General features: G+C 40.6%; 2 protein-coding genes across 8 annotated transcripts in view; both read right to left on the reverse strand.

Annotated features, from left to right (window-relative positions):
- KLHL3 (kelch like family member 3) overlaps positions 1-23708 on the reverse strand; it is a 302089-nt gene that overhangs the window by 138359 nt on the left and 140022 nt on the right. For 2 of the 7 annotated variants that reach the window (XM_047729686.1, XM_047729685.1), the window contains one exon: positions 19647-19771. The exons of 3 other annotated variants lie outside the window; for them this stretch is intronic. The gene's annotated coding sequence lies outside the window, so the exon portion shown is untranslated. Of the gene's footprint in view, positions 1-5525; positions 5643-19646; positions 19772-22530; positions 22614-23708 lie in introns of those variants that run through there. 2 more of the 7 variants (XM_047729683.1, XM_047729689.1) reach the window with 2 other exon arrangements.
- Positions 3535-5332, reverse strand: HNRNPA0 (heterogeneous nuclear ribonucleoprotein A0). The gene has a single exon (XM_047729693.1). It carries the CDS (start codon positions 4996-4998, stop codon positions 4072-4074), a length of 927 nt encoding a protein of 308 aa, XP_047585649.1. The 5' UTR covers positions 4999-5332; the 3' UTR covers positions 3535-4071.

The raw sequence follows: 23708 nt of genomic DNA on the forward strand, positions 1-23708 counted from the left end.
TAGCTTACTTTATTAGAAGAATACAATATGATACCTGTAACATACAAAATATGTGCTAATTGACTACTTTATAGCTAAAACACCCAGCTGACAGGATTAGTAGTTAAGTTTAGGGAGAGTCAAAACTTACACACAGATTTTAAAGTGCACTGGGAAGGCGGAGGGGGGGGGGTCATTGCCCCAACCCCCACTGTGTTCAAGGGTCAACTAAATAGACAACAGAAAGGTGTATTTGTATTTCTTTGAGAATGTTATTGATATACATTAAAAATGCAAAACTATATAATCCTATTTTTTAAAAAATTAACTTAGGTGCATACCAAGAAGAGCTAGGAGAATATAAACTTATTAACGATTACCCTTGAGAAGAGGATTTGGTCATATTGGTAGAATATTTACTCACTTTTCATTTATTTTGATCTATAACCAGTTATTTAACATTAGTAAATTTATTTTTAAAATACACCAGCCCCAAGACTCGGTAAGATTTTTATATTTTCTATTTCCTAGTAGTAATAATGCCGTTTTCTGTGTCAATCTAAATGATAAGCAACATAACAACTTTTTAAATAACATACCGTATTGCAGAAAATACGTTTCTTAGGCTTTACCTATTCTTTCAAGGGATTCTTTATTGAAAAAAAATCTTACAATGTATTTTCACTTTTAAAAGAAAGCATGAAACAAAGGCACATCAAAATAACCTGCAAAGAGACATTAAGAAAAAAGCACTATCCTACTCTGGTTTAGAGGCAATTTTTGTTGCCCTGTTTCAGATGGAAATGAAGTAAGACCTTCTGAAACAGAATAGAAGGCATTTTTCCCAGTAATCACAATCTTACACTCATTAAGTTGGTTAAAATAGGGGAGACTTACCCAAATGTTATCTTTCTAGGTAAAATCCACTGTCTAGTTGCAGTTTTACTCAAATCAATCCAACATCCAAAGGTCCACTTTTAGTCAGCAAAGATACAGGCATATAAAATTTAACAGAACGCAATTTGAGAAAAGCAAACACTTAAAGAAGCCTACAAATTAAGCGACACTGTCACTTCTGGTCTTCAGGGGAATAATCATCAATACTAAATTTTCAAGTATCCTCGAACCCTTTAACCTTGCTTAAATGTAAAAATTTATTGTGAGGCATATTTAAGAAATTACGTTCAAAAGCACTAAGTTATTGGAAGAAACATATCATTCTATAATTATCCCTATAAATATTAACCATTTGCAAGCATAAGATTTAAAACTACCATCAATCTTTAAATACCTTTCAAAACATGTTCAACTAATAATTACCACTGAATTTATACTAAAAATCCTGTAAATGTAAAAGCTCTTCATAAGAGCAAGACAAAAAATGGTTTTTATTTTTATAATCTTCCAAATTAGATTCAAGCATGACATAAAATTCTATTCAGTACTGACTAGATTCTGTATCACACCCTCTCATGAATTCTTAAATTTTAAGTAATAATGTTCAGATAGTTCTCATAGGTGAAAGGACTTAAAAAATTCAACTGGTGGCCCCAAAAAGAAAAGAAACCCTACATATCAAAAATGCTTCTATAAAAATTGACAAGAGCAATTCCAGAAAGACTAAATATCACTATGTTTTTGCCTTCACGGAATACCAGACCAGATCACAAAAAAATCTATAAAGGTAAATGCACAACAATGAAGTGTTAATATAAATGAACAGCACCTTGAGTTGCTTTTCTAATTAACAGGTAATCCTTCCACATCATTCATTTTACGTTTTAGAAGTCACTATCTTAGGAATACAAAATAACAATAACCTTATCAGACTTTGGAAACCCTCCAAAAAGGGGACTATTCCAACTGACCCAGAAGAATTGGATCTTCCACTAAAGCTGAATAAAAGGCAAGCAGAGTAATAATTATAACTTTAAGCGTATCATTTTCTGTACCTTAGAGGCACTCAAAAAATGGGACTAAACTACCAAATGAAGAAGCCCAGATGTATTGTTTCACTAAACTAAAAAATAAATTTAAAGAGCTGTAGAACCACTTTATTTAAGAGCAAGATTTGACTACATTTATTCAATGTGCAAAAAACATCTATCCCATCTGTCATAGAGGTATACTCAAGTTATCTGTACCAAGCATCAGTTATTCTGTCAAAACGACTGAGCAGTCCTAATCTAGCCTCACAATCTTGACCTTTCTTCCTATCTCTTGATATGAAAGCCCCAGCAATTAAGATTAAAAACTTGGCACAAATTAGATATTAAGAAATATACAGTAGCAAGAACTAAGACAAAGTCAATGCTAAAATAATCTTTTCCTTTAAAGCCCATTAACCTCCCCTTCAGAAAGCTTCTTAATATACATTTGGGCTTTTGAACGTAATATTCAAGAAAAAAGTTTTACCATAACATTAAATCAAATGTACTATATCATAAATACTCTGAACACACCCACCAGGTTATACATACTCTCACTCAATCATGTAAAGAATTGAATTCTTTATTTGTGATATCCATAAACGTTGCTATTCTATATTTCTATCCAGGAAGGCAATTTTCTCCTATATCATTGTTTTGTTTTGTTTTTTATAAACAACAACTTGAATTCTATTGCATGAAAGGGCTACAAATATACATTTGTTAACCAAGCAGAATACACAAAGATTTTGCTTTACAACTTGCACCTAAGACACCAGTACATGTAGCTGGTTCATTAGCTGTCATAGCAGTTTGGGGCCATTGCCCAAGCTATGCATAGCAGTTTACATTTTCAAATCTCGTGTAGAAAGGGTAATTGTGATATGGACTGTTAACTACATTCCCATAAAGCCCATCTCAGTTACAAGTAAATGTGTAACCAAAGTCTGCAGAGATTTTTGATGGCAAAACTTCTAAATCTGATGCAATTATCCTAAACAAGTTTTTTAAACAAATTGTTTCGCAGATATACTGCCATTCTGCCAGTAGATGGTGCTACAAAGGTTGGGGGAAGTATTTCCAAGAGGACAACAATTCAGCTATAGGAAAAAACGTTTAAACCTGCTCTGAAAATACAAAAATGCATTTAGTTTAAGGGTAAAATATAACCCTTATTTGTAACCATTCATTACAGACAAACCAGTAAGAGGGATGAAACTAGGCCATCTGAAAATTTTTAAACAGTTTATATGAATGAAAACACATGCTTAACACAAACTATTTCTTTTCAAACTACACAGTACATACTTTGAAGTAAATTCTCATAGAAAGAAGTGACCAACCATGTCAAGATGATAAGCAAATCGCTTGGTACAAGAGATGGATGCACAGAAACTTTAAAGATTTAAAAAGCTACATCCACCACTGCAAAAGTTTTGCCTGTAAGGGATAAAATTTAACACGTCACTAGAAAGGCAACAGGAAAAAAAAAAAAAAAAACCACCAAAGGACCTTTTGAAAGTTTCTCTAAGTACACATCAAGAATTAAGAATGAACACGAAAAATTTTAAACTAATATCCCTTAAAACGGTAAGGAATGGGTCCTAGAAAAAAAATGTTAGACATATACGGTCAAACACAATGATTTATTAAAAATAAAACGTAAAAATGATTTTTGTACATATGCTTCCAAATTTCAGGCATGGAATCCAAGTAGATTTCATAGAAAACGCTGTAGCCAGATATCAAGTCCTTACAACAAAGTAAACTACCCCCCCGCCCCAACCCCCGCCCAGGTTTTGCTACAGAATCAGCAAGTTCACTCCCTCCCCCCCCCAAAAAAAACACAAATTAAAACAAGACATTTTGCTAGTATAAAAACGACCAAGGTCCAAGTAATAATAAAAAAATAGAGTCCATCAATGACTGTAACACAAAAATGTGTATGTGAAGCCGAGTCCATCTTCGGAGGGAGAGACAAGAGAGGTGGCAGGCAAATAGGGCAACACCCCCAAGGATAAGCAGCCTTAGAAGCGGCTCCCCCAAGGGAAAAATGGGGAAGGCGGTGGGAGAGGAAGGAACTTAGGAGTTGACCCTAGCTGGGTTGTTGAAAAGAGCTACCCCTATAGCCACTCCCAGGCATTTTTAGATTTTTTTTTTTTTTTTAAAAGGAGCTGCCTCCATAACCACCCCCACCGCCATAGCCGCCTCTGTAAGGTCCACTGTTACTGCGACCGCCCCAGCTGCTGCCACCGCCACCGCCGCCGCCGCCTCCCTTCATGGGCCCATAGGAGGACTGGTGCTGGCTGTAGCTGCCGAAGCCGCCGAAGCCGTTACCGTAGTCGCTTCCCCCGTAGGACGAACCGCCTCCGCCGCCTCCGTAGGCATTGTAGCCACCGCCTCCGCCGCCACCGCCTCCGCCGTAACCACCGTAGCTGTTGTAACCGCCACCGCCGCCTTTAGACAGGCCGTTCTGGTCTCGACCACCACCGCGACCCCGGCCACCCCGGCCGCCCCGGGAGGACCGGGATCCGCCTCCGCCCCCACCGGAGTGGATATCCTCCTTGGGGACGGCCTTCTTCACTTCCACGCGATGGCCCTGGATCGGATGGAACTTGACAACCGCGGCCTTGTCTGCCGCGTCGTGATTCTGAAAATACACGAAGCCGAAGCCACGCTTCTTGCCCGACTGCTTGTCGGCAATAATTTCGGCCTTTTCCACCGTGCCAAACTGCGAGAAATGCTCGATTAGGTCGCCCTCGGCCACGTCTCCCTTTAGGCCCCCGACAAAGAGCTTCTTAACCTTGGCGTGGGCACCGGGCCGCGCCGAATCCTCCCGGGACACCGCCCGCTTCAGCTCCACCGTGTTGCCGTCCACGGCATGGGGCGAGGCGGCCATGGCGGCATCGGCCTCCTCCACATTGGAGTAGGTCACGAAGCCGAAGCAACGGGAGCGTTTGGTCTGGGGGTTCACCACCACCACGCAGTCCGTCAGAGTCCCAAAGGCCTCAAAGTGGCCGCGCAGGCCCGACTCACTCGTCTGCACATTGAGGCCGCCGATGAATAGCTTACACAACTGGGAATTCTCCATCTCCACGGCCCGGGCCTTCCCCCCGCCCTGCGAGCTCCGAGGTTTCGCCGTCGCCGTTATCGTTGGCTAAGGCCTCTTCACAGCTTGGGCCCAGCCGTTGCTGGAGCCGCCACCGCAGGTCACCGACGGGGAAGGGAAGAAGGGAAGGGGAGGGAAGGAGGAAAAAAGGAAGGGGAAGGGAAGGGGAGAGGTGCCGGCTAGTGGGCGAGCCGAGGCGACAGGAAGACAACCAACACCTCCGCTATCGCCACCGCCACCTCCGCTCCCGTATCTGGGCACCACACAAAGAGGCCGCTGAACGCGCGCGCACCCTCCCGGAGGCGTGCGTCACCGCCGACGTACGGCAGCCCAGCTCTGCCCGCCAATCCCTGCGTCGCTCTCCCTAGTCCCGCCTACCGCGCCGCAGCGCCGCTCTTGGTCACGGACTCCCCGCCCTCCGCGGTCGATTCAAGCCCTCGGCCTGTGCTGCTCCCGCCACCGCCTCTACAGCCCCGCTTTCACACCCTGGCTCCCCCGTATTCGCTGACCAGGGACTCTCCTTGCTCTCCGCGCACCTCCGCAATTCATTTCTTCCCAGCCCCGCGGCTGTTCCCAGTGTGTTGCCCCCTCCCCTTGCCGTATCCCCTCGCCCAACTCCGCAGTGGCGTTCGCGCCAGCCCCTTGAGAGACATGTGGGTTCAGCCAATCACTGCGATCCGCTCGCGCCCGCTTCCGTTTTCGGCCGCCGCTGGACGGGCGCGCTCCCCGGTGCGCGCTGGCTCCGGCGCTCCGTGTGTGCAGAACCTGCCTGCTACCCAGCTGCCTTACCCACCTCCCTGGGCTTGGTGGGGGGCGGGGGTTGAGCCGGGGCGCGCTGGGGGCCGTTCCCAACGGATGCGGCCTGGGGCCCCACGCGCGGGATTTTTGAAAACTTGACTGTTGGGGTTAGGGGTCTGGGTTTACCCGCCGCGATTCAGCCGGGTCGCTACACCTGGCATCCTCTCCGCGCCCCCCGGTCGGCACAAAGATGGAGGGTAGAGACCTAGTCGGGAAGCAGTTACTAACCGTTTACTGGGGGCCCGACGCGCAGTTAAACTAAAACACTGGCACGTGGCCCTGAGCAAAAGCGAGCCCGAGGCCAGGTGAAGGGCGGCGGTGTGCCACAAGCGCTTCCGATTTCCGACCGAGGCGAGGCTCGAGAGCCCCCGCCACCCTGCGGCCATCCGTGAAGCCCTTCCCGACGCCCCTCAGGCTCCCCTCTCTCACTCCGACAGCTGGCATTTTCATTTAACTAAAGGGAACACATCGTTTTATAGGTTTACGTTATCTACGCGTTGCTTCCTTCCCAACAAGTTACCTTTCTTAAAAGCATTTTATAACAAACCGGGGACCGAAGGAGTTAAACACAAAGACATTATACATAAGTATCACGCAGCGCTGGTAAGTGCCTTACGACCCTCACTCAGGTGCAAATGCAAGCAAGTTAGGTCGGCTTCCACTTACTGAACCTTTGTGTGCCAATCAAGATTCAAGGAGCGGGACATGGTAAATACTGAAGATGAGGCGTTCCTCACTGCATCCTGGAGTATTCAGGATTGAATGGCGAAAGAGTCAGCACATGCCCTCAATCTCTGATTCAAAGGCTAGATAAAATTTCTAAAGGGACTTTACATGAGGAAAATAGAAACAAAAACCACAAGGTTCAAGGGACAGTAAGTAGACTACTTTGGAGCAAGAGGTTTTTGATAGAAAATAATGGGTAATATAGGTTTAGAGTCTTGGACATTACGGAATGCCTTGAAATTTAGGTAGTAGTCAAAATTAGTTCAAAGGCATATAGATTAAGCTTCATGGCTTGAGAACAAACTAGAGTCTGGTATTACCACCTACTAACTGTGATCACTGCCTTTGAGCAAGTCACTTAACCTTCATTAAAAACTTAGCCAGTTTTATTATATGAAACTCAAAACAACTGAACACCTCCCAACTCTGGTAAAAATTAAATGAAATCTTCTATGTAAACACAGTGCTGCTACATACTAAATGCTCAATTCAACCAACAAATATACCAGGTGCTGGGAATATGGCAATAAAGGACAGACAAAACTTTCTGGCCTCATAGAGCTTACATTCTAGAGGGGAGAAGCAGATAACAAGAATGATACACACAGCATGATAGTGGTCAGTGGGCTCCCAATTAAAGGAGGTCAGTAGGATGCTATTACCTTTCTGTTACAGAAAAAAAAAAAAAAAACAACACAAAATTCAAGTATGTCAGAATTTGCTAACGACTGATGATACAGAATGAGGAAAACAAAAGCATTCCAGTGTTTGAAATCTGGAACACTGAAATTGTAGCCTGAAAGAACTACAAAACTAAGGAAACTATTTTGGAGGGAGTTGGGCGAGATGATAAACATAGCTGTTTAAGGTGATATGGGATATTTATAGGGCACTACTTTTCACTATGCCCAAGATTACACCTGACATGAGAGATTAGACATTAAGAAAAGTATTTTAATTTTAGGGGCACCTAGGTGGCGCAGTTAAGCATCAGACCCCATTTAAGCTCAGGTCCTGATCTCAGGGTTGTGTGATTGAGCCCTAGCTAGAGCTCCACGATGGGTATGCTTAAAATTTTCTCTCTCCCTCTGCCCTTCCCACCCCTCGCTCTCAAAAAACAAACAAACAAACAAAAAACAGAAAAAAGGTTATAACAGTAAAAGATGAACTTCTGAAGGAAAGTGATTAAACCATAACTTATTTTCTCATACAAACTATAAATTCCAAACTAACATTTTTCTTCTATATTTTTTAAAAATCCTCCATACCACTTAATTGGGAATCTATTATGGGTTTAATTTCTACAGACGAGGAAAGCGTCACAGAGGCATATGTCTGATTAAAAACCTTACATATAGGGGCTCTGAACTATATAAAAAAAATGCCAGTTTCCCGGGGTACCTGGGTGGCTCAGTACAGGGAAAAAAAAAAGCACTCAAAATTGTGCATAATGCTCTCTTTCTCTCTCTTTCTAGTAAATCAATAAAAAAATTTTTTTTAAAGTGCTTACGTATAAAAGGGGTTTAGGAGATGATGGGAGGTGACACAAGCATGTTTAAGAGACATTTAGGAAGCCAGGATAAATGCAAGATAATTGGGAGGTTAGATTCTTTTTGGAGATTAAATTGGTAAAGGTGGGCACAGTGAGCATGGAGTATTATATAAACACTTAAATGAAGCAGTTTTCTAGCCCTCAGATCATTCAAGAAGAAAAACTTTTTTTTCCTACTTTACCTTTCAGATCACTGCCTGAGTTTGTTCCTTGGTTTTACCTTGTTTACCAGTATCTCAGCCTTCCAAAACAAAACAAAAATTTAAAATATAACTGAAATTTAGACATTTGGTTTCCATCCCTCTTACAAGATTGATTATAGAAACCTAACTGCATGTGGTGGTTACACAACTCCTACACCTTACACACTAACAGGTATATTTTACTGTACCTAAGTTATACCTAGAAAAAGAAAAAGAATGGGAAAGGAAAGGAAAAAGGATGAACTGGGGAAGAAAGGGAAAACTATAATAACCTATATTTCCAGAAAGCAGCACCTCCAATTTTTTTTTAATCAACCTTCTATGACATCCAAGAGTCTCTTTTTACAGTTAGGATTCTGGTATGTATTTAATTGTGTCCCCTCCCCAACGTTCATATGCTGAAACCTTAGCCCTCAATACTTCTGAATGTAACTATAATTGATGAGAAGGTCATTAAGAAGAGAGAGGCAAGATGGTGGAGGAGTAGCAGACTGAAATAATATCAGATCCCAAGAGTTCAGCTAGATAGGTATCAAACCATTCTGAACACCTACAATCTCAACAGGAGATATAAGAGAAGAAGAGCAGCAATTCTAGGAACAGAAAATTGACCACTTTCTGAAAGGTAGGATGTGCTAAGAAGTGAATCCAAAGCGACGGGAAGATAAACCACGGCGGGAGGGGCTGTCTCCTGGCAAGCAGCACAGCAGTGGGGCACAAAATCAGAAATTTTAGAATTCTGCTCCACTGAGGGACATTGCTTCAGAGGCTAAGCGGGGGTGGAGCCCTCACAGGGAATGTGGTCTCAAGTCCCATGGGGTCACAGAAAGATCGGAGGTGTCTGAGTGGCAGAGCTGCCAGGTATCGGAGCAGGGAAGCTGGCTACAAAGACGGAGCTGAAGAGTGAGCTTTCAGATCGGGGTTACCTTAAACTGTGAGCCAAGGCATAGTCGGGCCACTGCTCTCCAAGCAGGGACCCCACAAGTGGCAGATCCAGGGAGACTCACCCTCCTGCTCCTGGAGAAGCAGTGCAGCAGGAATCCTCTGGGTTTGGAAACTCCAAATGGGGCGATGTGCCAGAGATAGAAACACTCATTTACGGGCCAGGTGAGCTTGGAGTGCGCCCAGAGACCAGAGAGACAGGAGTGATTGAGCGCTTTTCTCTGAGGGAGAACTGAGGAGTGGGTCCCCAAGCTCTCAGCTCCTCCGGGCCAGGGATTGGGAGGCCGCCATTTTCATTCCTGTCCTCCAAAGCAGTATGGAAAATGTTCAGGGAACAAAATCTCCAAGAGCAAACCCGAGCAGGTTACTTAGCCCAGTCCCTAGCAAGGGCGGTGCAATTCCACCTTGGACAAAGACATTTGAGAATCACTGCAACAGGCCCCTCCTGCAGAAGATCAGCAAGAACATCCAGCCAAGACCAAGCTCACGGATCAAGGAGAACAGCCAAACTCCAGAGCTAGAGGAAAGCAACACATAGAATTCATGGCTTTTTCCCCACAGCCTTTTACTCTTGCAAAGTTAAATTTTTATAATTTTATTTTTTTTCTTATTCTTTTTTTTTTTTAACTTTTCCTCTTTCCTCTTTTAGCATTTTTTTAACTAGTTTATCTTCACAATACCTTTCTTTAAAAAAAAATCTTTTTAGGGGTGCCTGGGTGGCTCAGTGGGTAAAAGCCTCTGCCTTTGGCTCAGGTCATGATCTCAGGGTCCTGGGATCAAGCCCCACAATGGGCTCTCTGCTGAGTGGGGAGCCTGCTTCCCCCTCTCTTTGTCTCTTCCCGCCTCTCTGCCTACTTGTGGTCTCTGTCAAATAAATAAATAAAATCTTTAAAAAAAAATCTTTTTAAACTTTGTAATAGTCATATTTTGTCCCTTCATTGTATTTAACCTTATTTTTTGTAACACATAGGTTTTTGTTTTTCCTAAAAAATTTTGGGATACAATTTCTTCTAATAGATCAAAATATACCCTAATCTAGTACATGGCTTTCTTCTACTCTCCAGCTGGAGCACAAACCCTCCTCTTTTATTTTCTTTTCTTTTTCCAACTAACTTATCAATTCCTTTTTTAGAATTTTTTTTAAAGTTTTCATCTTTGAAGTCATATTACAACCCTTATTTGTGTGTGTGTGTGTATATATATGTATTTTTTTTCTTTCCTTAAAATTTTGGGAGGTAATTTCTTCTAAGAGACCAAAATACACCCAAAATCAAGTGGGTGGCTCTGTTCTATACACCAGCCTAATAAATAAATATATATATATATATATATATATATATATATATATATATATATACACACACACATATATATATATGTATATGTGTATATACATATATATATATATATAATTTTTTATTTTTCCCCCTTTCTTCTCCACCTGGTTTTGGATCTCTTCTGAGATTTTCCTGGGTTTTTTGCCACCCTTTTAGTATTTTATTCTCTCATTCATATATTCTTATCTGGATAAAATGACAAGGCATTAAAAACTCACCACAAAAAAAAAAGAAGAGGCAGTGCCAATGGCTAGGGACCTAATCAATACGGACATTGGTAATATGTCAGAACTAGAATTCAGAATGATGATTCCAAGGTGCTAGCTGGGCTCGAAAAAGGCATGGAAGATAGTAGAGAATCCCTTTCTGGAGAAATAAAATCTATTTCTGGAGAAATGAAAGAACTGAAATCTAACCAAATTGAAATTTTAAAAGCTATTAATGAGGTGCATTAAAAAACAGAGGCTCTGACTGCTAGGATAAATAAAGCAGAAGAGAGAATTAGTGATATAGAAGACCAAATGATGGAAAATAAAGAAGCTGAGCAAAAGAGAGACAACTACTGGACCATGAAGGGAGAATTCAAGAGATAAATGATACCATAAGACAAAACAATATTAGAATAATTGGGATCCCAGAAGAAGAAGAAAGAGAGGGGCAGAAGGTATATTGGAGGCGAATTATAGTAGAGAATTTTCCTAATATGGCAAAGGGAACAAGCATCGAAATCCAGGAGGCACAGAGAACCACCCTCAAAATCAGTAAAAATATATGCAAACCCCATCATCTAATAGTAAAACTTACAAGTCTTAGTGACAAAGAGAAAATCCAGAAAGCAGCTCAGAATAAGAACCCTATAACATACAATGGTAGAAACATTAGATTGGCAGCAGACTTATCCACAGAGACCTGGCAGGCCAGAAAGAATTGGCATGATATATTCAGAGCACTAAATGAGAAAAGTATGCAGCCAAGAATACTATATCTAGCTAGCCTATCACTGAAAATAGAAGGAGGATAAAAAGCTTCAGGACAAACAAAAATTAAAAGAATTTGCAAACACCAAACCAGCCCTACAGGAAATATTGAAAGGGGTCCTCTAAGCAAAGAGAGAGCTTAAAAGTAGTAGACCTGAAAGGAACAGAGACAATATACAGTTAACAGTCACCTTACAGGCAATACAATGACACTAAATTCTTACCTTTCAATAGTTACCCAGAATGTAAATGGACTAAATGTCCCAATAAAAAGACACAGGGTATCAGAATGGACAAAAAAATAAAACCCATCGATATGCTGTCTACAAGAAACTCATTTTAGAACCAAAGACCCCTCCAAATTTCAAGTGAGGGAGTAGAAAACAATTTACCATGCTAATGGACATCAAAAGGAAGCTGGGGTAGCAATCCTTGTATCACATAAATTAGATTTTAAGTCAAAGACTATAATGAGAGATGAGGAAGGACACTATATCAGCATGGAGCTTCCTCAAAAAGTTGAAAATAGAGCTACCCTACGACCCAGCAATTGCTCTACTGGGTATTTACCCTAAAGATACAAATGTAGGGATCCGAAGGGGCATGTGCACCTGAATGTTTATAGCAGCAATGTCACAATAGCCAAACTATGGAAAAAGCCTAAATGTCCATCAACAGATGAATGGATAAAGAAGATGTGGTATATATATACAATGGAATACTATGCAGCCATCAGAAGAAATGAAATCTTGCCATTTGGAACAACGTGGATGGAACTAGAGGGTATTACGCTGAGAGAAATAAGACAACCAGAGAAAGACAATTATCATATGATCTCCCTGATATGAGGAATTTGAGAGGCAGAGTGGGGCATTTGGGAGGTAGGGAAGGAAAAAATGAAACAAGATGGGATCGGGAAGGAGACAAACCATAAGAGACTCTTAATCTTACAAAACAGAATGAGGGTTGCTGGGGGGGAGGGGGTCGTGGAGAGGGTGGTCGGGTTATGGACATTGGGGATGGTATGTGGTATGGTGAGTGCTGTGAAGTGTAGAAGCCTGACGATTCACAGACCTGTACCCCTGGGGCAAATAATACATTATATGTTAATAAAAATAATTTAAAAAAAGAAGTAAGTTAAAAAGGCTATTAGCATGGGGCTCTAATCCATATGACTGATGTCCTTATACAAAGAGAAAGCTATACCACAGGTACATGTACACGGAGGAATGACCATATGAAGAGGCAGCAAGAGGATGGCCATCTCTAAGCCACAGAGAGGTCTCAAGAGTGCAGCCCTGCTGGTACTTTGATCTTGGACCTCCAGACCCCTGAACTGCAAGAAGATTAATTTTGTTTTGTTTTTTATTTTCTGATGTTTAAGCCACCACCATTTTGTCATGGAAACCCTAGCAAACATAAAACATAAAAATATGTTCCATTTTTATTTATTCAAGGTACCTTTCAAAAGGGCACTTTCTGTCATTTATGATGAGCTACAATCTTTCTATCTTTTTCAACTCAAATCAAAAGCCTTAAAATATGACCCATTCTTTCAAACCAGTTATTATGCTTCTGGACATTTATGCTAAGGAAATAAGTGAATATCTGTGTGAAAATTTAGCTACAAGGATTTCAATACTATTCATAGTAGAAAAAAATTGCAAACTACCTAATTTCCTTCAAATGGTTAATTAAAAAATAAGGAAATAATTATTCTCTAGCTATCAATATTATGAAGCACTCAAAGTGATATTTTAGAGAAAAAAATGACTTGTGTTTGGGTATGAATCTTACACCATCATGATGATGTGTGAAAGGTCATTTATTTTACCAAATTAAGTCTGACTCTGAACCACAGAGTTGACAGAAAGGCAAAAATGTCATTATTGGGGCTCCTCTCACATTTTTCACTCAAAGGCACTTGCCTCTCTCCACTTCCCCTCTTGGGCTATCTAAGTTTAATACTCTGAATAAAATGCTTTTTGTTTAAAAAATACCTTGAAAAGAAAAAGAACCTGATGTGTCAAAGAATCAAGTAGCCCATGCTAGTTCATATGCTAATTAATAAATATTATATTTAATAATAAAATAACAATACAATTTTATTGTTATAATTATATTAATTATAATTATATTGTTATATACTTATGTTGTTATATATTATAACATATATATTATATTACATATATATAATAAAATAACTATATATATATATATATATATATATATATATGGCCCCCATGAGGATTGCTTTAAAAGGGTCTGCCCTAAGGCAAAAGAATACACAAGCCTATTTAATCTGTGGAGATACTAACTTTATCTTATTTGACTGTTTGTGTATTCCTTTTCCTTGGGTGTAAAATGTAGGCTTTCAGAAGGGAATTACATCAGTTTCCTTCACTGAGAGGAGATGTGAAAGGAGAAGGGCTTGGTGTAAAAAAATGACAGCTTCCCCCAAGTTTGGGAGGAGTGATCAGACAAAAGGTACAAGCTTCCAGTTACAAGGTAAGTCAGTCCTGGGGATAAAATGAACCATATGGTGGCTATAGTCAACGATCATGTTCTGTTTATGTGAAAGTTGCTAAGACAGTAGATCTTAAAAGTCCTCATCACAAGGAAAAAAAACTAATTATATATGTTGAAGAATGCTAATTCAACTTGTGGTAAGCATTTTGCAATATATACCTATACCAGGTCATTATGTTATATGCCTAAAACTAATACAATGTTATAAGTCAGTAAACTCTCAATTTTTAAAATTAAAAAAATTTTTTAAAAAGAAGTAACCAGAGGGGCACCTGGGTGGCTCAGTGGGTTAAAGCCTCTGCCTTTGGCTCAGGTCGTCATCCCAGGGTCCCGGGATCGAGCCCCACTTCCGGCTCTCTGCTCAGTGGCGAGCCTGCTCTCTCTCTCTCTCTCTCTGCCTGCCTCTCTGCCTACTTGTGATCTCTGTCAGATAAATAAAATCTTAAAAAAAAAAAGAAAAAGAAGAAGTAACCAGAAGCTTCTGGCTTTTTGTCTACTGGAGAAAACCATGGGCCAGCCAGTGTACAGCCCTACCGTTCCACTCGACCCTACATACAAATACATACACACAGGCAAAAGCTGAGGCTGGACAGTATCTTGGAAGTAAGGAAAACTATCTTGGTTTTGGAACCAGATTCATGTTCCCAACCCCAATAAACCTGGAATTCTTACATGTAAAACTCTAGGAATAACATATTGAATTCACCTCCCAGATGCATGGGAGGTTGGGGTAGATTACCAAAACCAGAGAATAGTACAAACAATGTTTCGTGTTCCCCAAAATTCGTATGTTGAAGCTTAATCCCCAGTGTTCTGGTATTTTGAAGGAGTGGTCCTTTGGAAGGTAATTAGGTAATGACAGTGAATATCTTGTGAATCTGATTAGTACCCTCATAAAAAGAGACCCCAAAATGCTTTCTAGTCTTTCTTCTATTATGAGGACACAATGAGAAGATGGCCAACTACAAACCAAGAACCAGGTACTTATCAGACACCAAATCTGCAGGGACCATGATTTTAGACTTCTCAGCCTCTAGAACTCTGAGAAAGAAATCAATCTATCTTTCTTTCTTCCTCCTTTCTTTCTTTTTTAATGAGACAGAGAGAGAGGATCTTAAGCAGGCTTCACACCCAGCACGGAGCCAATGCAGGGCTCAATCTCACAACCCTGAGATCATGACCTAAGCCAGTATCAAGAGTCAGACACTTAACTAAGCCACCCAGGTGCCCGAGAAATAAATTTCTGTTGTTTATAACCTAGCCAGTCTCTGTATTTTTCTTATAGCAGCCTGAATGAACTAGGACAGAAGATTTAACAATTTGACATTTCTCAGAATATCTTTGCTCTTAAACATACATACCCAAGTACAAACACATGCACAGACTCACACCAGAATATGAGCCTTCTAAAATAGAAGCATTTAGACCAGTCCATTTTTATTTATTCATCATACTGAATTCATTCATAGGCTAAGTACTGTGGATAAGTCTCTGGCCTTTAGAAGCTCAACAGTCTTGGAAGAAGTAGTAGTACAAGAGAGATTACAAATATAATGTGTTAGGACAGAAATGAGCAGAAATCCAATCTGTAAATTCTTCTGATAGAAGCTAACTTCAGAAGTAGGTGTAAGAGGCCTACAAAAAGGTAATGGCATTCCAAGTACAGGAAATCATCCGTATACCTACTGTGTTTGGAGTTTCACAAGCAAATTATCAAGGGTGTGATGGTGTATCAGCTTCCCATTGCTGCTGTAACAACTTACCACAAACGTAGTGGCTTAAAAACACAAATTCATTATCTTATAGTCTGTAGGTCACAAATCAAACATATCTTTCAGTAGACCAAAATCAAAGCATTGGCGGGGCTGTGTTCCTTTCTCAAAGTCACGGGGGAGAATCTGATTGCTTGTCTTTTCCAGCTTCTTTAGGCCACCCATATTTCTTAACTTTTGGCACCCTTCCACCTTCAAAGCCATCAACAGCCAGTTGAGTTTCATATGGGGTCAATATGACACTGACTCTTCTATCTCCCAGATAATCCAGGAAAATCCTTTTACTTTAAAGTCAACTGATTAACAATCCTAAAGCCATCTGCAACCTTAATTCCCTCTAGTCATAAACATAATATATACATAGGTCACGGGGATTAAGATGTAGACATCTTTTTTTTTTTTTAAAGATTTTATTTATTTATTTGACAGAGATCACAAGTAGGCTGAGAGGCAGGCAGAGAGAGAGAGGAGGAAGCAGGCTCCCCGCTGAGCAGAGAGCCCGATGCAGGGCTCGATCCCAGGACCCTGGGACCATGACCTGAGCCAAAGGCAGAGGCTTTAACCCACTGAGCCACCCAGGTGCCCCAAGATGTAGACATCTTTGAGGTAACCATTATACTGCCTACCTCAGATGGAAATAAAAGAAAATGAAGCTAAAATAAGTAGGGGCTGGATCAGAAGGATTATGGATGTCTTTCAAAAATTTTCCAGCTTTTAGTTCTATAAAGAACATGGTGCCACTGACAAGTTTTAAAGACAAGGATAACAGAGATTTACATTTATAAAGACTATCCCATAGATAATGTGTAGAAGAGAGATTAGAGTAGAGTATGACTTAAGAGCCCATTTGCAATGCCAGTGTGGTACAGAATACTGGTTAGCATCTCCAAGGCAGAAGTAAGGCACAGGCGGTAGGGATTGGGTGGAAAGGACAAATTATTTGAGGGATCATTAAGAGCTGGAATTGACTTAATGTGGTGATCAACTGATCTTAGTGGGTTAAGTTTCTTATTTTATGATAAGGTAGATCACGATTTCATTCACCAAACTAATGAATTTTGAAGAGGAGACAGGTTAGAGAGATTTTCTGTTTTACAGCTGTTGTTGCTGCAGCTGCTGCTGTATCAGCCATCAACTGCCTATCATTAGGCTTTTTAGGTCAGAGATAAATAAATACCTATCTTTTTAAGCCTCTCTTATTTAAACTAATCCTAACTCATACAAGAGGGTCCCAAGATCTCTGCTTTTGTCTTGCAAAAATCCACCTGACCACCAATGTTATTCAATACCTGATGCTAAGTGTTATACATGATCTTAATGGGTTCTCACATGGATCTTTAGAGGTGTATTTTATTATTATAACAATCCTTCAGCTGAAAAAAATGGAGGCTTTAGGATATTACACTGCCCATGGTCTGCCAACTATTTACTACCCAGCCTTACATCACACAAAAAAAGTTTGTGCCCAACATGCCAAGTAATATAAATGCAATGGACTAGAAACAGGAAAAATTAGGTATACGAATAAGGAGGAGGAGAAGAAATACATTAATATCCTTCTGAATTCCTTTGTTTATATTTCTCAACTTAAAAATCAAAAATTCTTTAAAAATTCAAGAAAGATATTACAATTTTCACATCATTAATATGTCTAGTTAACCTCAACTGAGCACAGATTGTTGTTGTTGTAAATGACAATTTGAGCAGAGAACAGTGTTTAACTGAAATTTGAATCTTTCAGTGTGAAGAGCCACAAAGGAAAAACTAAAAGATGGAAGGCCAAAAGGTAGAGTCAGAAGGAAGAGGGATGACAAGGTGTCTGGGTGGCTCAGTTAGTTAAGCATTCAGCTTGTGATCTCAGCTCAGGTCTTGATCTCAGGGTTGTGAGTTCAAGCTCCGCACTGAAAGAATGAAGAGGGATGAGATGAGCCCTCCGCCACCAACACACACGCACGCACGCACACACACACACACACACACACACACCCCAAAGAAGATAAAATCGGGGGCGCCTGGGTGGCTCAGTGGGTTGAGCCGCTGCCTTCGGCTCAGGTCATGATCCCAGGTCCTGGGTTCAAGCCCCACATCGGGCTTTCTGCTCAGCAGGGAGCCTGCTTCCTCCTCTCTCTCTGCCTGCCTCTCTGCCTACTTGTGATTTCTCTCTGTCAAATAAATAAATAAAATCTTTAAAAAAAAAAAAAGGGAGATAAAATCGGATGAGGAAAGCCTTAGAATGTTTATTCTTTATCCTGTGATTCAGGAACTACAGTTAGAAGGGTTTCATGAATATGCGAACTAAAACATGGCAAACTAAACACATTTTCTACAGTTTCTTCCTAAAAATCCATTAAATGACAGTAAAAAAAAAAAATTTTTTTTAAGACATAAACCCTTGCTAGGGACTGGGCAACTCCCAGATTCATATGTTGAATCCCTAACCCAACAATATGACTAGATTTAGAAAGAGGATCTATAGGGAGCTAACTGAAGTTAAATAAAGTCATAAGGGGCGCCTGGGTGGCTCAGTGGGTTAAGCCGCTGCCTTCGGCTCAGGTCATGATCTCAGGGTCCTGGGATCGAGCCCCGCATCGGGCTCTCTGCTCAGCAGGGAGCCTGCTTCCTCCTCTCTCTCTCTGCCTGCCTCTCTGCCTGCTTGTGCTCTCTCTCTGTCAAAAAAAAAAAAAAAAAAAAATCTTAAAAAATAAAAAAAAATAATAAATAAATAAATAAATAAAGTCATAAGAGTGGGGTCCTAATCCAGTATGAATGATGTCCTTAGAAGAAGAGAAAAAGGGGTATCTAGATGATTCAGTCAGTTAAGCATCAGACTCTTGATTTGGGCTCAGGTCATGATCTCAGGGTGGTAAGATCAAAACTCTCACTGGCTCCATGCTGGGTGTGCAGACTGCATAGGATTCTCTCATTCCCTCTGTCCCTCCCCCACCCGCCCTCCCAAACCTACTCATGCTCTCCCTTTCTCTCTGTCTCTCTCTCTCTCTTTCTCTCTCTCTCTCTCTCTCTCTCTCTCTCGAAGAAGAAGAAGAAGAAGAAGAAGAAGGAGAAGGAGAAGGAGAAGGAGAAGAAGCAGCAGAAGAAGAAGAAGCAGAAGAAGAAGCAGAAGCAGAAGAAGCAGAAGAAGAAGCAGAAGCAGAAGAAGAAGAAGAAGAAGAAGAAGAAGGAGGAGGAGGAGGAGGAGGAGGAGGAGGAGGAGGAATAATACCAGAGACCTCTCTCTCCCCATGTGTACACAGCAAAGAGATCATGTTTGAACAGAGGGAAAAACTGCAGTCTGAAAGCCAGTCTGAAAACTCCAGTCTGAAAGTCTGATTTCACCAGAAATCAACCCCTATGGCATCGTGATCTCTGACTTCCAGCTTCCAGAGTTAAGAGAAAATAAGTCACCCAGTGCATGGTAGCATGTTACACAGTCACCTAGAAGTATCCATGTGTATAAGACCTCATTCATTTGTATCTACAATCTGCCTGTAGTTATCTTGCCTGAATTTCTGTAGGTAAAATTACATCAGATTTAGTGATTTACTAACGAATTCCATATGGAAATCAGAGAATCACATTCCTTAAAATTGCATAAATTATGTAAATTTTGGTTTTGAATTTTATGAGTTATATTTATGTTACCCCAAAACTTACACTTTCAATATACTGTTTTTACTTAGTCCAATAAGAACTTCAATCTTTTTAAATATTTATTTCCTTCAAATTTTATACTGAATACTTTTACTCTCCAGGAGGCATGTGTCAGACCATTGTGAAAAGCAAGCTCTTAATTTTACCTGTTAAGTCCATCTTCAGCTTCTAGTTTCAGCCTGTAGTATAGTTCAGAATGTGGACAACTTACAAAGCTACTTTTCCTCACTTATACAGAAAACTTGTGCACGGAGATCAAATTCCCATCAACCTAAAGAGTGACAATACAGAGTGAGATTTAATTTGTAGAGTGTTCTATACTCAGACCTGCAAATGAAGTAACATTCATACACCATACACATTTTGAGTCCTCAGGAATCTGGTCCCGCCTCATTTCTAAATACATGCTGAGCAGAGCAGAGGTTAGTCTACTCAGTAAACTGCAAGAGGGGTATTTAATTGCAATTGTTCAGTGAATTCAGATTATATGTAAACCCTTCCTGGATCATTCAGGATCTAAACAACATTCTTAGTTAAATGATATTTATTATCATTATTTCAGCAGATTTTTAATGTTAGAGAAAATATTTTTTCAACTAAAACCGGGAGAACAGTGGGAAAAATTAAAGTAGGCAAGATTTATACGAGCAGCAATGTGATGATGATTATCAGCTATGAAATTTAAAATTGTGTGCTCTTCAAGGAGCTCATCTCATATGAGACTCACTGGCTGAGATCTCTCAGCATATACAGCAGTGATTTGTTTGTTTGGGACTGACATAGGCACAGCCTAATTTACATGAAATCTATTTTACTTTGCTGCCCAAGATTCTGAATATGGTCTATTTTCCAGCTTCTGAAGGGAATATATAAAGCATTTTTCATTCATCAGTATCCTTTAAGGAGTTTGTTTCAAGAATCAAAACTGCACATAATTCTGTTCAAATTCTAGTAATTTGCTAATCCCCATCTAATTTCTGTTGGCTTTGTGGGATTTATTTTTAACCTAGGTCTGACACGCTTATCTACAGCATCCAACCAAAATAGACAGCAATACATTTTTCTAAGTTTTATCACAAGTTGGAGCATGATTTTGTAAAAATACTGCATTAATCTTACTGGCACATTCAAAAATTCTACTAGAAATAGTTAATTCCCATTATATCTAAGCACTTGCTGTTGACAGGGCTGCTTAATACCCTGAATTTCAATTTTCAAAGAATCTTATTCTATATCTGGAATCATAGTTAAAATAGAGCATGGACCCAGCCATTAATGGTCAGTTCCAAAACTTTCATGCGACACACGTGGCCCAGAGAGTTGAAATGGTATGTTCAGAGGCACATAAGCAGCTGGTGGCAGAGTTTTAATTTCTCATTTTCAGTCAACAACTTTGTCACACATGCCTAAGCCCATTAACACTCTTTCTGGTACAGTTTCTGGGTAGTCTTCTTTATTTAGAAAATTAAAACCCTGCTGAAGGAGTTGGGTCATCATTCTGTACTTGGAGTTATCACTTGTCTGAAGCCTACTGACCACCTATCACAAAGGAAGTCTCGAGGTTCAGTTTCTCCTGACTCAAAATAAGAGGTTTGGGTATCTGAGATTTTGCATCTAGAAGATAAAGCTGCAAGAAAACTTAAATTAAACCAGTATTCACCTCAGACCTGCTCCCAGCCCAAAGTCAGCTCAGGGAGCCCTGGTAAAGGGGAGAGAGCAGAAAGGCACCTTCATCTACCAAATGTCAGAATGGCCTCTTCCTTTCTTTCCACTACACTTCAGCTTTTGGGTTAGAAAGAGTAACAGAAAACCAAAATTGCTGAGGCATCCTGAGTTCATCTGGCGTTAAGTTCTGGAAGCATGTACCAAACCAGAATATCCCACTTCTCTTAGAAAAAGGGGACAATTAAAGACTTCTGCTGAATTCTTCTGGCAAAAAAAAAAAAAAAAAAAAAAGTCTTTTCATGTGCAAGTAATTTTTCCTACATCTTGGGAGCTATAAACATGTATGGTAACTATGAAATTTACTGCATACTTCTAGGTCTAAGAAAAGCCATGTTCTTTATTAACAAATCTCATCCTAAGCCAGCACTGCTTAAGCTGATGGAAATTTAACCTCAGTCAATAGTGGGGCTATGTCCTTTCCCCATAACAAAAATATCAGATTTTACACAGTCCAGAATACTCAGGGACAGTTCTCTGATCTTTGGTCACTGCTGATACATTCTTTATCTAGGATGACAGGGTTACTTGCGGGAAGATGGTTCTGCTTCCTGAAACTTACCTCCGAGCTGCACTGGGAGCTCCTTACCAAAGCTAGGAGCCCCAATACAAAGGTTCAGATACCCACTCTACCACAAAGCCATTCCACAGTAAAGACAGGCCACATCCCCAGGAGGTCACAGTGGAGAAGCACAGAGGGACTGGATCCTGGTCCCCAGGACTCAGTGGAGTTCTCCTCCCCCAATTAAATCTCTCTTTGAGGTTTCTTTTTTTTTTTTTTTTTTTTTTTTTTTTTTAATTATTCTTTTTTTTTTTTTTTTTTTAAGATTTTTTATTTATTTATTTGTCAGAGAGAGAGAGAGAGAGAGAGCACGAGCACAGGCAGACAGAGTGGCAGGCAGAGGCAGAGGGAGAAGCAGGCTCCCCACAGAACAAGGAGCCCGATGTGGGACTCGATCCCAGGATGCTGGGATCATGACCTGAGCCGAAGGCAGCTGCTTAACCAACTGAGCCACCCAGGTGTCCCTCTCTTTGAGGTTTCTATGGTAGACTCTCCCTCCTGGATTCTTGCCTCTCTCCCCTCTTGAGACCACATAGCATGAGGCCTTCAAAGAATTTACCTTTGAGGGGCGCCTGGGTGGCTCAGGTCACAATCCTGGGTTCCTGGGATCGAGCGCCACATCAGGCTCTCTGTTTGGTGGGAAGCCTGCTTCTCCCTCTCTCTCTCCCCATGCTTGTGTTCCCTCTCTCATGTCTATCAAATAAATAAATAAGTAAATAAAATCTTCTAAAAAATACATAATTTACCTTTGAAAAACAGAATCCAACTGTACTGCTTTGATCCTCCTGAGCAAAAACTCAAAGAAAGCAAGCAGAAAAGCATTCTTGGACTAGGGCAGGAAAACAGAATAAAAACCAAATTAATGGGGCGCCTGGGTGGCTCAGTGGGTTGAGCCGCTGCCTTCGGCTCGGGTCATGATCTCAGGGTCCTGGGATCGAGCCCCGCATCGGGCTCTCTGCTCAGCAGGGAGCCTGCTTCCTCCTCTCTCTCTGCCTGCCTCTCTGCCTGCTTGTGATCTCTCTCTGTCAAATAAATAAATAAAATCTTTAAAAAAAAAAAAAACCAAATTAATATCTGAGTAAATTATCCTACCACATGTGTCTTTTTTGCTAAATTATTTGAAAGTAGATACAGAAGAGGCCTCTTTCTCCATCCCTTTCACGCTTCTGAGTTGTGCCTCCTACAGGCACAAGTTTAAAGCAATTTCTGACTAAACTTTGAGGTCAAGAAGCATCCTGGGGCAGTTTCTTGACCAATGGTTCCAGGCAGTTTCTAGACATTGGGTGGAGGGGGCATCCTTGCTAATGTGCTTTTGCTTATCAGTTTTAGAGACCTAGAAGTGAATTATCCTATGTCCCGTAAGTCAGTGAATGAGACTACCATCTAGCTAAGCTTGCTACATGTCTTTTCTTTTTTTATATTTAAATTCAATTAGCCAACATATATTACATCATTAGTTTCAGATGTAGAGTCATTAATTCATTAGTTGCATATAACACCCAGTGCTCATCACATCACATGCCCTCCTTAATGCCCATCACCCAATCATCCCATCCCCCCACCCCCTGCAGTAACCCTCAGTTTGTTTCCTGTAGTTAGGAGTTTACATGTCTTTTCTCTTGACAGCTAGCCCACCACCAACTCCACACTTTCCAGACATGCTGAACTGCTTGCAGTTCTCCTAAGAAACATGCCATCTGAGCTCCAGGCTTTTGCAAACCTAACTCCCTCTGCCTAAGATAATGCAACATGGGCTTTTTCATATTATAGTGCACACACAAAAAAGGATAAAATTTGTACAACATGCAGTGATAAACTGGAAATGATTTGGTTAATCTATACAGGCCTTGCTGAAAAGATTTTAGTAGAGAAGATATATAGTAAGATACTAAAACGTTTTCATGAGAAACTTTAGCTTGCTCAC

Source organism: Lutra lutra, chromosome 5 (assembly GCF_902655055.1).
Source record: "Lutra lutra chromosome 5, mLutLut1.2, whole genome shotgun sequence".
NCBI lineage: Eukaryota > Metazoa > Chordata > Mammalia > Carnivora > Mustelidae > Lutra > Lutra lutra.

Bases quoted from the DNA above. Each gene is read 5' to 3' on its own strand.
- HNRNPA0 (XM_047729693.1), bottom strand. From the start codon at position 4,998: ATGGAGAATTCCCAGTTGTGTAAGCTATTCATCGGCGGCCTCAATGTG.